The following is a 13,362-nucleotide window of genomic DNA, read 5'->3' on the forward strand; positions in this document are numbered from 1 at the left end:
TCTCTGAACGCCAACAGCGACACCAGCAGTTCCAGCCGTCAGTCAGCGTGACATCACAAGACACTTCCTGGAATATTGCAGTAATTATTATAAATGAGGTGTTTTTAATCTGCTTTAAGACAAACCGTGTGTAAGTTCATAAGTCGACAGCATTGCTGAGTATTTCCTCCTTAAAACTGCAGTGAACCAAAGACAGTCTCAAACACACGCTTTGAAATCGCTGGTGTTTCTGACGTCACAAACTACCTTTTAACCAATCAGATCAACGTGTGATCGTCAACCAGTGGATCTCTGAGCTGAGTGAGTGAGTGGAGGCGGGGCTCATTTGCATATTCATACAACCGTCCATACTAAATAAGGCAAGGGTGTTCAAGATATTAATTTTCAAGTAAAAAACATTTAAATATGTAATTTTAGTGATCAAAGATGAGTTTTAAGGGAAAATATTATTGACGACAGGGGGACTTTAATAGAGAGCCTAAAGGGGGTCGCACACCGGACGCGCAGCTCAGCGGCGCGCCGCGCAGCGCCACGTCTTTTAAATTCGAACACACTATTCTCTATGAGAGTACACACACCGGCGGCGCCTTTCGGCGTCTGTCCGCGGCGGCTCAGGACCGTGTTCAAAATCCTGCCGCGCCACAGAGCGCCATTTACATAGTTTTATATTAAATTTACATGTATGTGTCTCAAATCGTAGTTAATATATATACGGACCTCACCCTGTGCTGCAATATACATTTAGTTTTATATTTATTTACAGAAATCAGAAAATTGCTGATGTTATCGGATTTTCAGGTGACAGTTGTCCTAGACGTGGCGCGGCGCGGCGCTGAGCTGCGCGTCCGGTGTGCGGCCGCCTTAAGTCCCTCCCCTCCGCTTCCGGCTCATGGGACCTTTTTTCGGAAAAAATATGTATGGTAGTCAATGGCGAGAGACAACTTATCTTTTTATTCCGTCTGAACTGTGCCCTGAATTACACATATGATGTTTGTCAATTTAAAAGATAATTCCGAAAGTCAAGAAAGTCGCAGTTTGTCATAAAACAGAAGAGTAACATTTAGTTTTGTGTGAAAATCGCTCAATGAACTCCATCTCTCGTCTCGCACTGTGTCCGTATGTGTGCAGTCTGGTACAAAACACTCAGGCATGACGGCTTAACGTTACCATTATAACGTAAGACTCTAAATGACAGACGTTAGCTTCAGTAAAGTTAGCTTCAGTAAAGTTAGCTTCAGTAAAGTCAGCTTCAGTAAAGTTAGCTTCAGTAAAGTCAGCTTCAGTAAAGTTAGCTTCAGTAAAGTTAGCTTCAGTAAAGTTAGCTTCAGTAAAGTTAGCTTCATTCACTGAGAGAAAGGTATGACGTCACATGTGCGCCTTTTGGGTTTGTAGTCTTTGTAATTCTGTATTTTCACAGTCTTATACCTCAACAGTTTTACATCAAACTGCGACTTTCTTGACTTTAAAATGTATCTTTTAAATTGACAAACATCATATGTGTAATTCAGGGCACAATTCAAGCGAGATCAAAATATTTGTTGTCTCTCGCCATTGACTACCATACAATATTTTTCCGAAATAAGGTCCCATGGTGGTCCACCGGAAGGGGAGGGACTTAGGCTCTCTATTCATATGCCTCGTAATCTTGAATCAGAATAAGTTCCTCTTGCAGCATCTCTTCTCTTCTCTGATGAAGGGGGCGGGGCAACCTGTCACTCACATGAGATCAGCCAATGGCAAACCACATTGCACATTGTACAAAAATAAAACAATGCAAATATTATGCAATATGGCATTAAAATGTCTATAAATCACTCCTCTGAGCCCAATGAGTTTTAACAGACCTCCTGAATGGAGTAAAGTCATGTGACAGAAGGCAGTTCCTCCATTGCTATAAATCCCGCCTCTCGTTTAATTTCGTGTTTGCAAATCGGTATTTAAAAACAAACAAACATATAATTAAAAACCTACAAACGTTCGTTCAATTGTTCCAAAAACAAGAGGAATACCTTGTATCGCTTAGTATGTGATCATTTAAGGCCATTAGTATATTTTGTTATTAATTAATCGACACATTAAGTTGTGCATACGATTCCTTAACGCAGCATTGCAAGATGGGAACGATAATAAATACAAACATTTGGTTAAATTAAGGAAAATTCGTAAAGTCGGCATGAAACAAAAGTTGCGTGAAACGCTTCAGGAACAAGAACAAATGTGGGCGGGGCTTGATTGTGTCCGTGGAGAATTGATTGGACAGTTATGGTTTGCTATTGGCTGATTTCATGTGAGTGACAGGTTTCCCCGAGAAGAGATGCTGCAAGAGGAACTTATTCTGATTCAATAATATTAACACAATAATGATGTGCTCAGATACATCATTTAGAATAAACCCTGCAATATTCCACTAAAAAACAAGAATCTTCATTTGTGTTTGAGTCCTGCAGGCGTCGCTGTGGCTCGCTGGTGACGTCATATCCGCTCTGGGCGGCAGCAGCAGCAGCTTCACTCTCAGGCCGGGAAAACCCGATAACAAGCGAACAGAGAAAAACACTGAGAAATCTCCATCCATCCTGCCGAGTTTTTCTCTCCGGTGGAAATATATCGATATATGTGATCTGAAGTGACAGTCATACGTTTAATCGGTGAGTTATTCGCGCGCTCCGTGCGGTTATTCGTGTGTTTCGCGTCGGTTTGTCGCAGGATGTCTGAGTGTTTGTGTCGCTTTGTTCTGAGGAGCAGCCATTTTTAATCGCCTCACACAACAAGTCCACTCAAAACCCTCATTAACGCATTGATCACTCAATATACTGCTCTATTTTAATGAAACACCCGCGACACTGGCGATTCTGCCCATGTTTGAAGCTCGTTTGTCGGTCCTGCTGAAGTTTATACAGCAGAAGCGGCTCGCGGCTAATCTCCGTTAGCATTGCTAAGGCTCTCAGAGAATTTGTCAAAATCTCGCAGATTATATCAAATATCGTTATTAATCAGCGCTCACGTGTATATTTACAGACTGTAGTGTGTGATCGTGTTGGTTAAATGTGTGTGGAATGAGCTGTTAGTTCAGTATTCAGGCTGGAGAGCTTCTGTTTACATCTCATGCTAACTGACGAGTTCGTGTTGTAACCGAGAGATTCGGTGGAAGTGAATATAACGATTCTCTTGATTCACTAACAGCAGATTGTACTTTAAAGAGTGGTTTTATTTAGCCTGGCACCAATTTCATATTTCGCTAATAAATCACTATGAGTCCACAATCATCATCTTGTGTAACTGTAATGTGTGCTTGTTCTCTCGTGAACTCCGTGTATTTCTCATGTCTTGTCTCATGTTTGAGTCTGAGTTTAGCTCTGATGATGATGATGATGATGATGAAGGCCATGTATATAACGCTTTGTGTGTTTGTGTTCACGCGCTTGATTTCTTTTAAAGGTTATGTGTCTTTGTCCAAGTACTGAGTAATATTAATTAATGACATGTATTTACTGTATAATTAGGTTTAGGGTTAGTTACTGTGTGTATAATTGACTGTTATTACCCGAGTAACAAACACTGTAAGATTAAATGGTCCCACTTCATATTAGGCGTCTTTAACCAGTACTTGCATCAAAAACATAATTATGTACAGTGTGTTTATTGTGTTGATGTTGTTGTGAAACGCTTGTGCTGCTGGTGATGTGGGATACAGTAATGTTATAAACAAACAATAAGTGCATTGTATGAAATTATTTATTTAAATGTTATTACAAAAGATACTTAATATAAGGTGGGACCAATACATTTTTGTCTTCATAGCTTCACAATCCAAAATAATTGAAATGCATCTTTTCTGGGGCTTTATTTCGACTGTCTGTGAATCTCCTTTCTCTAATAAACATTTAGATGTCTCTGGATTGTTTTAGTATAAATTGAAGGTTAAAGTTGAAGATTATTTCCTCGTTTCTAAAGGTTTATGGGACAGGAACACAGATGTTTCGCAGATGTTCACGCTGCTCTTTTCCTCAGTTAGAGCAGACGGTGTGTGTGTTACAGAAACACCATTAGTGCACGCTTCGAGATCTGTGGGAATTATTCCTTTAAAGCGTTAGTTCATCCGAAGATGAGCGTTCTGACATCATCCGAAGATGAGCGTTCTGACATCATCCTCATGTTCTCCTAACTCAAGACTTTCATCAACTGAAATCTGACCCTCCATTGAAAGAAAGTCCATGTAACCAAAGAAAAGTCAATCTCCTGAAGTGACAGGACTACTTTATATGTTGAACAGATTTAGTCACATAAAAACTTTGATCAGCGCATCAAATATAGTGACTCAGACACACTGCAAAACATGCTTTTCATCTTGTTTCCAGTCCAAATATCTAAAAATGCTTAAATCAAGATGCATTTACTAAAGTAATAAAATGCCATATGATGTCTTGTTTTCTGGGGAAATAAATCAAAATTAAATGAGTTTTTGCTTAAAAAAAGCAAAATTATCTACTAATGGGGTGAGAAAAATAATCTTGTTTCTATTTGATTTAAGATTATATTTCTGACCCCATTGGCAGATCATTTTGCTTTTTTAAAGCAACAACTCACTTAATTTTTTTATAATTTCCCCAGAAAACAAGACATAATATCAAATGGCATTGTACTCATTTACTCTGGATCTTGCATGTTTGAGCTTCTGCTTACCATGTTTAATTTGTGTACTTTTACAGTGTCTTGTTGTTACAGCTTGTGAAGCATGAAATTGTTAAATCTGTGTTGTTGTGCAACACTTCTGCTGTCTTGAACATGATGTTGCTTTGACCTCACGCCGACATCTCTCGACAGTCCAAGACTCTGGTTTGGATTTAGTTTGTGTTTCCACCTGACCTGGCTGATTATTCTGTCCAAGGTTGTGTTCTGCTGTTGACCAGCTTTGAGATGTGTCTGATCCAGATCCGTCACACAGCACGGTTCAGTCTCGTACAGGTGTTGATTCTTCTTCTTCTTCTGTCGTGTCTTTCCACAGAAACAGACGGTACTGAGGAAGAGGTGCAAAGAAAAATTCCCATACTCGATGACATTACATCGCAATGTCCGATCGTTTGGGGCAAATAACCAAGTCCAAGGATGGGAAAAGCAAGTATTCATCACTCAGCCTATTTGACAAGTACAAAGGGAAGTCAATAGAAACTCAGAAAACCACAGGTGAGACTCGAGAACTCAATATTCAGACATGATATGATGTGTAGTTCTGTCTGGGAGTGATTGATACTCTTATCAGGGTTCGGACGAGATGCTTAAAGTCCTGGGATTTGACTCTTTGAAATTTAAGTTCTGGAAAACATGTACGTGAAAATTTCCTGGAAGTAGCGCTTGAATTATGGAAAGACAATATATGGGAAATTTATTTTTAATTTTATCGATAAAACAATCTTTTCACACAGAATTAAAGCTGCAGTGTGTCAGATATAGATATAGAGGTTAGTGTTGTCACGATACTAGAATTTCTAACTTCGATACGATACCTTGAAAAATATCGATATTCGATACCATTTTCGATACCACGGAGAAAAAAACTGCCACAATATTAAGGTTATTTATTTAAAGCTAAATATTAGGGCTGCAACTAACGATTATTTTGATAATCGATTAATCGGACGATTATTTTTCCGATTAATCGATTAATCGGATAAAAACTTTTTTTTACAATTCAATTAGATTTTTTGCTTATTATAACTAAATAAAACCCTAAATCAGGGTATTTATGTTTAAAAGTGTACTTTAAAAAGTGCAAAAGCCACACATTGAGTTTTACTAATATAATCTTTAATTTTTACATTTTAAACCTTAAAAAACACAAAAGTTTGTCCAGTTTTTAAACAGTAAAACTTATTTAAATATCCAAAATATAAATAAACTAAACAAAATATTGAGTTGTGCTGCTCATATAAACTTCACATTATGAAATTAGGACACAAACATGTTTGTAATAAGATATTAAGCAGCAGATTTTGAATTCCAATGTAGAACGCGATCTGTTATTTCTTGATATCAGACGCTGCGAAGTAACGTTATAACACACCGTTGCCATAATAAACAGAGCGTTGCTATGGACGAAGGATTCTAACCGTAGAGACGGAACGGACTATTTTCTTTAGCGGAAGCAATACAATAATTTTTAAATCAATAAACTAATTTTTAAATCAATATTTTGTGTCAAATTATTGAATTATTTGGTGGGTAGCCATGCAATAAGCGGGATAGAGCGAGGCGGTTGAAATAGCGAATACAACCCCGACAGGCTGATCGGGACCCCGACGCGAAGCTATACATTAACGTTATCCCTTACATAGTAACGTTAATGCTATACAAAGAGAGCGGAATGGAGGTAACGTTAACTTACGCAACAAGCTAATAGGCTTGATTAAAAGGACAAGAAAAATGATGCATTAGTGCACAAGCATTCGCTGAAAACCACTGACTACAGTGACTAAAAAACAATATTTTACTGCTGCTGTTATTAACTGTCTTTATATTTAGTGCTTCACTTTGTAAACACCATTTAATTTAACCTATTTCTGCAGTAGCGCTATTATAATCCATTACTTATGTTCCGAGCGAACTGATTGCGCAACCTGATGCTCGATGCAAAATAGATCTAGTGTGACTGTCCCGAAGTTAGTAAACAAAGCTGTTTACACTGTAGTATTGAATTAAACTAGACTATACAATTTTCACATCTTCATATAATGAGGATACAGTTTTTGCTCGCCGTGCTGATGTTTCACCTTCATCCGTGACACCAAAGTGTTTCCTCTTCATGTGTTCGTCCATCATTGTGGTACTTCCATGCCACACAAGCTCAGCTTTGCATAACTTCCAGATTCCAGATTTAATGTAAAATGCTCCCATGCCTTAGATGACTTTTTCTGCCGCCGACTGAACTGTCATTTCTCTCCGATTACTCTGGCATTCCGCGTGTGACTGTGTTGTCATAAAAGTGACGTCATCATTAACGCTTCCCGTGACGTGAGCAGACCAACTAATCGACAATGACATTCGTTGACAACGATTTTCATAATCGATTATTATCGATTTTATCGATTAGTTGTTGCAGCCCTACTAAATATAACAAGTCTAAAACATGACAATGAGGGATATTTTACATGAACAAAAATGTCCTGAGGTAGTGCACTTGTTCAAAAGCATTAATGCTGGTTAATACATTAACGTTACTTGATGAACAGATTTAAACGCAAACGTGTGTGCATTATACGCGAAAACAATGCTATTAGTGCTTTTAACAATACAGATTGTGTCAAAGCACTTAAAGGGGTGGTTCGGGATTTTTTGACATCGGACCTCATTTTTAAGTCAGCCTGGTTGTTATTCATCAGTGGAGACATTTTTTTATTTTTTATTATCCAGTCCTTATATTTGGATAGTTAGCCGATGCTAGGCTAGCGCGAGTCAATGGTATATGTTAGCCAGCCATTAAAAACCGTTTTACCCACTCCACAGTGCACCAAACGCAAATCAATTATAACACTAGACTATCGATGTATATGTCCGTTGAGAGAATAATGTTAGAAATCAAACTTACCTTTCATCTCAATGATCCCAAAGGAACTAGTTTCTCAGCAGCTGCGGAATTTTACTTTGCTCCGGTTAGTAATGTGGCAAAAAGTAAACACAGAACAGAAGCGCACTACAGTCGTTACATCCAGCTAACGTCATGTGTGTACCGGCTCACTCGGTTGCCTAGGTAATCAATATCACTCCGCTGCTGCTGTAGACAAGGCTTATGATTACAGGGAACAAATTATAACTAATGCATTGAGATGAAAGGTAAGTTTGATTTCTAACATTATTCTCTCAACGGACATATACATCGATAGTCTAGTGTTATAATTGATTTGCGTTTGGTGCACTGTGGAGTGGGTAAAACGGTTTTTAATGGCTGGCTAACACATATACCATTGATTCGCGCTAGCCTAGCATCGGCTAACTATCCAAATATAAGGACTGGATAATAAAAAATAAAAAATGTCTCCACTGATGAATAACAACCAGGCTGACTTAAAAATGAGGTCCGATGTCAAAAATCCCGAACCACCCCTTTAACAGTATCAAATTGGAGGATAGAGTGTCAGTAATGTATAATAATAAGATAAAACATAACATTTTCAGTTAAAGGCATTACAGGGCTCCAGACTGCGACCAATTGGTTGCATTTTGCGACCATTTTCCCTGCCGGTGCGACTAAATATTTATTTAGGTCGCACTGGCGCGACCACAACGTTGCCGAGCAGCGAATCCAAACAAAATGAAAGCGGAACGAAAATGCGCTACTCATTTATGCTTCACGGATCGTTTATTAGTTCGGACCAATAATAGACAGCGCAGCGCCCCGAACTTGCCAGTCGCGGGCCGATCTCGATCACGCGACACTGTTACCTGGAGGTCCAGACTCTGGAGATCCAGTGAAGAAATCCATTGAATTCGCCTCAGAATTAATAACATAATCGCTGCGAGATCCAGTGAGAAACATTCCGATTCGGCGCAGAGTTCTCTGTTATAAACCATAGATATCAGATCAAACAGCGCTGACGTGGAAACCAGGAGAAACACGGGTTTCAGTCCACAAATCAGCAACATTCACCATGGATTTAGGCTAATGTAGGAACTCTAACCATAACTATGGTATTGTGACAGAAATAGTCAAACGCTTACAAGTACTACACATCTTTTTCCAGCACTTCAAAACTATAATATCTTATATAAATGTTATTTTTAATGTGATGACCAACACATTTTTTGTTCATCCTTCAAAGATTGTCCTAAAACAAAAAAATTTAAGATGTAGGAAAACTCTTATTTAAACACTTATTTAAAAAGAAATTATAATAATAAATGACCATTGTAAACAGTAGGATGTTATTGGCTATTTCACTCCCTAATATCATATTTTTTTTCACTCGTTTTTCTTTTTAATTAATATTAAGACATTATGAATGATATAATTAAAGTTAATTTTATCTACAGCCTAAATTAAGCTTAGTGCTTTACTGTCAGCCCCAGTGCTACCAGATATTATCTGTAGAACTCAGTGGCTCCAGTGCTGCTGCCCTCAGATGTTAGTCTGGAGCCCTGTGAACTTAAAATAAAACTGCACATTGTAATATCTGTACGTGAAGTCTATTTATTATTAAAGAATTTGTCATTTACAGATTATTAAAGAATCTGTAAATAACATTACAGTTATTTTGGGGGAAATTTTAATAATTGCATTGCAAGCTGATTTAAAGGTGGTATTAGTGATTTCAGGCCCAAAAATATTTTTATCACATTCATCTAATCTTTCCTAACGATCCGCTAGCTGCCCGCCCCATAAGCATGCCGTCAAAAAAACGCGTCTCTGTTGGCAGCCTAGGCTCTGAGATCTGCACACAAAAACAAATGGTTTAGCCAAACACTCAAAACCAAAACAAATAGTGCTCCAACCAATCACTGACAGGGGGAGGGTGTTGTGAGGTTTTGAGACAGCTTTTTCTTCAGCTCTGACTTCGCGTGCAGCCGTGCACGAGCACAAAACCTCACAGCACCCTCCCCCTGTCAGTGATTGGTTGGAGCACTATTTGTTTTGGTTTTGAGTGTTTGGCTAAACCATTTGTTTTTGTGTGCAGATCTCAGAGCCTAGGCTGCCTACAGAGACGCGTTTTTTTGACGGCATGCTTATGGGGCGGGCAGCTAGCGGATCGTTAGGAAAGATTAGATGAATGTGATAAAAATATTTTTGGGCCTGAAATCACTGATACCACCTTTAAGGTGTGCCCCTAAATTTTCTGCTTGCGCTCCTAAAATTTTCAGTCAGGGGCTACAGCGCTCCTAGTAAAAAAAGTTAGTCTGGAGCCCTGCATTTCATTATTGAATTCAAAGATGTCATTCAATAGCTCAGTTTAGTTTAATTAGTATCTGTGTAATCAAATTGATGATAAGATATGAAGGCAAATTGCAGAATTAAATACTAATTTTTGAATAAAGTTAAATAAGCACAAGTTAATTTTACATTTGACCACAGTTAAAATATTTAACGTTACTTGTCTAAGATTTCTCAGTCAGATTATATTAACTTTAAGAATTACGGTGAAAAAACGAGACGACACACACTCATATCAACAACAGTAGGCCATCTTGGTTAATGTTTCAGAAATGTTAAAATGAGAAGAGTTACCAACCTCTCGAAATTATTTATATAGATCCCGGTGTCGGTCTTTCAGGTGCTTTGCTATATTAGCCCCGATCACACAGGTTCGAAAACGCGAGGTGCACAGCACTTACCAACCCCGATCACACCTGACGGCACACAGCACTCATCACACAGAACGAGCAGTGCGCTGCATTTATGTTGCTAGGCAACCACTGAAACAGCTGTCCTGTCAGTCAAGTACACGTCAAATCAGCCTTTTATTAACTTTATTTACTTTCTGTTAACATTGTGGTAGTTACGATTCGTGAAGTCGTTAAGCTCCTGGTAACCCGCGAGAGCACCACAAGTTTATCCTCCATCATCGCACTCTCCAGGCGTTCAAGCAACTAGCTTTCATAATTAAAATGGAAGGCCCGCGAGGCGCAGCAGCGCATAACCAGCACGCAGAACGCTCACTGGAAACCAATTGAAAAATAGGCGCCTCTCACTGCAAAAAAATGCGTCAGGTGTGATCGGCCCCATTCACTTCACTTTTGCTATTTAACCAGAGCGAATGAGACGAGTGCGCGTGTGGTGTTTGTCAACGCGCCTTTGGAGAGAAGTGAAAGTGACAGCTCGGCTAGTATCGATACTTCAGGAAATTAGTATTGGTACCGATCATGATATTTCAGTATCGATATTTATCGAAATATAGATATTTTTGACAACACTAATAGAGGTATATCTCATGGCTATGAGTGTGATATTGCTCATATAAATGTCCAAGTAAATGATACAGCTTTTATTCTTCAGGTCAATCATATATTCATGGGAGAAAAACATAAGAAAAGTTATATATTTTGTCATAGTATCCTTTCAATGGTTAAAGTTACCGTAGTCATTGCATCTGCTGCACTTTATCTGTACCGTTCTGTTTTATTTGCTTATTTTTATTTATCATTTACCTTTTTAGAATTTAAAAGATAATGAAGAAAGACATTGTTTAAGTGAGATCTCTGATTGCAGTCCTTGAAAAAAACAAAGTATAGATTTTACAGCATCTGTACGAACCCTGTCTTATTCATGCATTCAATTAATCACAAATATTTCAGATAGATGTCGTGTTCCTCAGACTTGGAGTCGTCCCCATGCAGACGTCATGCATTCAAGCTGTCGTTCATTAAAATGTTCACTGATTTCATAAGGCCTTTCCTTAAATGTCAGATTTCTTCATATTCACATGTATCTCATCCACACCATGTTGAGCGGCACCAAGGCGTCTCGTGTGAAATTATATATATGATGATCGCTTTATATTCACATTTACCCCATCTGTCCAACATATCCCATGATATACAGTCAAACCAAAAATTATTCAGACACCAGATTTTTTTAATTATTTGGGATCAAAAATGATTCCTGCACTTTGAGCTGATCATGTTTTGCTGAAGTGTTTTGTCTTTAATTGCTAATGCTCTTTTTACACACAGACTGAACAAAATGAAGCATTGCTTGGTGATTGGTTGAGCTAAACTGGTATTATCTAATTGTGTAGTTAAATTTAACAGCTGACAGATATTCAACATAATTCATGTGTGAGACAGTCTAACAGAAGGACGGACAAAACCAGTCAAATATCAACTGAGTTCTGCTCATATTTTATTACCATTTTCTAAACTATAGCGAATAAACTGATAATGTGGGAAATGTTGAAGGAGTCTGAATACATTTTGGTTTGACTGTATGTGATGTTGGTTTGACTGTATGTGATGTTGGTCTGACTGTATGTGATGTTGGTTTGACTGTATGTGATGTTGGTCTGACTGTATGTGATGTTGGTTTGACTGTATGTGATGTTGATCTGACTGTATGTGATGTTGGTCTGACTGTATGGTGTTTCCCATATGTGTGTCTGTTTTGACCGCCTCTCTCTCCTGTCTCCTGCAGTTGTTGCACGACATGGCTTACAGAGTCTTGGCAAAGTGGCCGCTGCCCGGCGCATGCCTCCTCCCGCTCACCTGCCGAGCCTGAAGTCTGAGAGTAAAGGAAACGATCCCAACGTGTTTATCGTGCCCAAAGACGGTACAGGATGGGCAAACAAGCAGGATCAACCCGATCCAAAGAGGTCAGGCCCGAGTGCTCAGTAAAACATTTCTAATGTGGCCTGTGTGAGGACAGATGGTGAGCGGTAGAGTGTTTTGAGTCGTTTTACAGCAGGTGTGTCTGCGGTGATTGTCATGCAGAGCGGCTTGTGTTAAAGTCCCGCGGTAGTCGATACTCGTATCCCTTAAAACTCATCTTTGATCACCAAAATTACATATTTAAATGTTTTTTTCCTTAAAAATGCCATAAAATATATTGAATGTAACTCAACACCCTCGCCTCATTTAGTATGCGTGGTTCTATGAATATGCAAATGAGCCCCGCCTCCACTCACTCAGCTCAGAGATCCACTGGTTGACGATCACACGTTGATCTGATTGGTTACAAGGTAGTTTGTGACGTCAGAAACACCAGCGATTTCAAAGCGTGTTTTTGAGACTGTCTTTGGTTCACTGCAGTTTTAAGGAGGAAATACTCAGCAATGCTGTCGACTTATGAACTTACACATGGTTTGCCTTAAAGCACATTAAAAACACCACATAGACACAAACTACATTAAAAGCTGGATTTACACCACAGGGGGACTTTTAAGACAGGAATGTGTGTAAAGAGAAAGGGAGATGCTCATTACACAGTGTCAGTCCTGTGTTTTTCAGGGAAGTGTTTTTTCGAAAAAGTATGACCCACACGAGTTGTGTAAATCCAAAAATAAACTGGTTGAGGGTGGGGTCCTGGTTACTGTATGATGAAATCACATAATACAGTTATTTCATGTACGGATTGCTTGTGTCAGCGCTGCACGAGCTCGCGTGTGAGCCAGGGTTACAATGGTGTTACCTGGTAACTCTTATGAATTTTGACAATACCTGGGTCTTAGAACGTGATATGGCTTAGTGTGATCATGAAATCACAACGGTTGTGTAATAACCACGATCAGATGATTAATAATCAATAATTGTGAGCGACGAGGTTGTTAATCGAAAGCATTTGCTTCTTTTGAAGCCGTCAGCCCTTATTATTTCAACTTAGTTTAAAATAATTGTTTAACAGTGGAATTCCTGGTGAAAAACTACATTACCCATGATGCTGTACAG

General features: G+C 38.8%; 1 protein-coding gene across 1 annotated transcript in view; it reads left to right on the forward strand.

Moving 5' to 3' along the window:
* The first annotated feature begins 2,473 nt into the window (after window positions 1-2,473).
* prrc2b (proline-rich coiled-coil 2B) overlaps window positions 2,474-13,362 on the forward strand; it is a 50,517-nt gene continuing 39,628 nt past the window's right edge. The window contains 3 exon segments of the mRNA XM_082169305.1: window positions 2,474-2,645; window positions 5,003-5,181; window positions 12,113-12,290. Coding sequence (XP_082025431.1) covers window positions 5,067-5,181; window positions 12,113-12,290 — 293 coding nt within the window. The 5' untranslated portion in view covers window positions 2,474-2,645; window positions 5,003-5,066.

The sequence above is a fragment of the Leuciscus leuciscus genome (genome assembly GCF_965113295.1).
Source record: "Leuciscus leuciscus genome assembly, chromosome: 5".
NCBI lineage: Eukaryota > Metazoa > Chordata > Actinopteri > Cypriniformes > Leuciscidae > Leuciscus > Leuciscus leuciscus.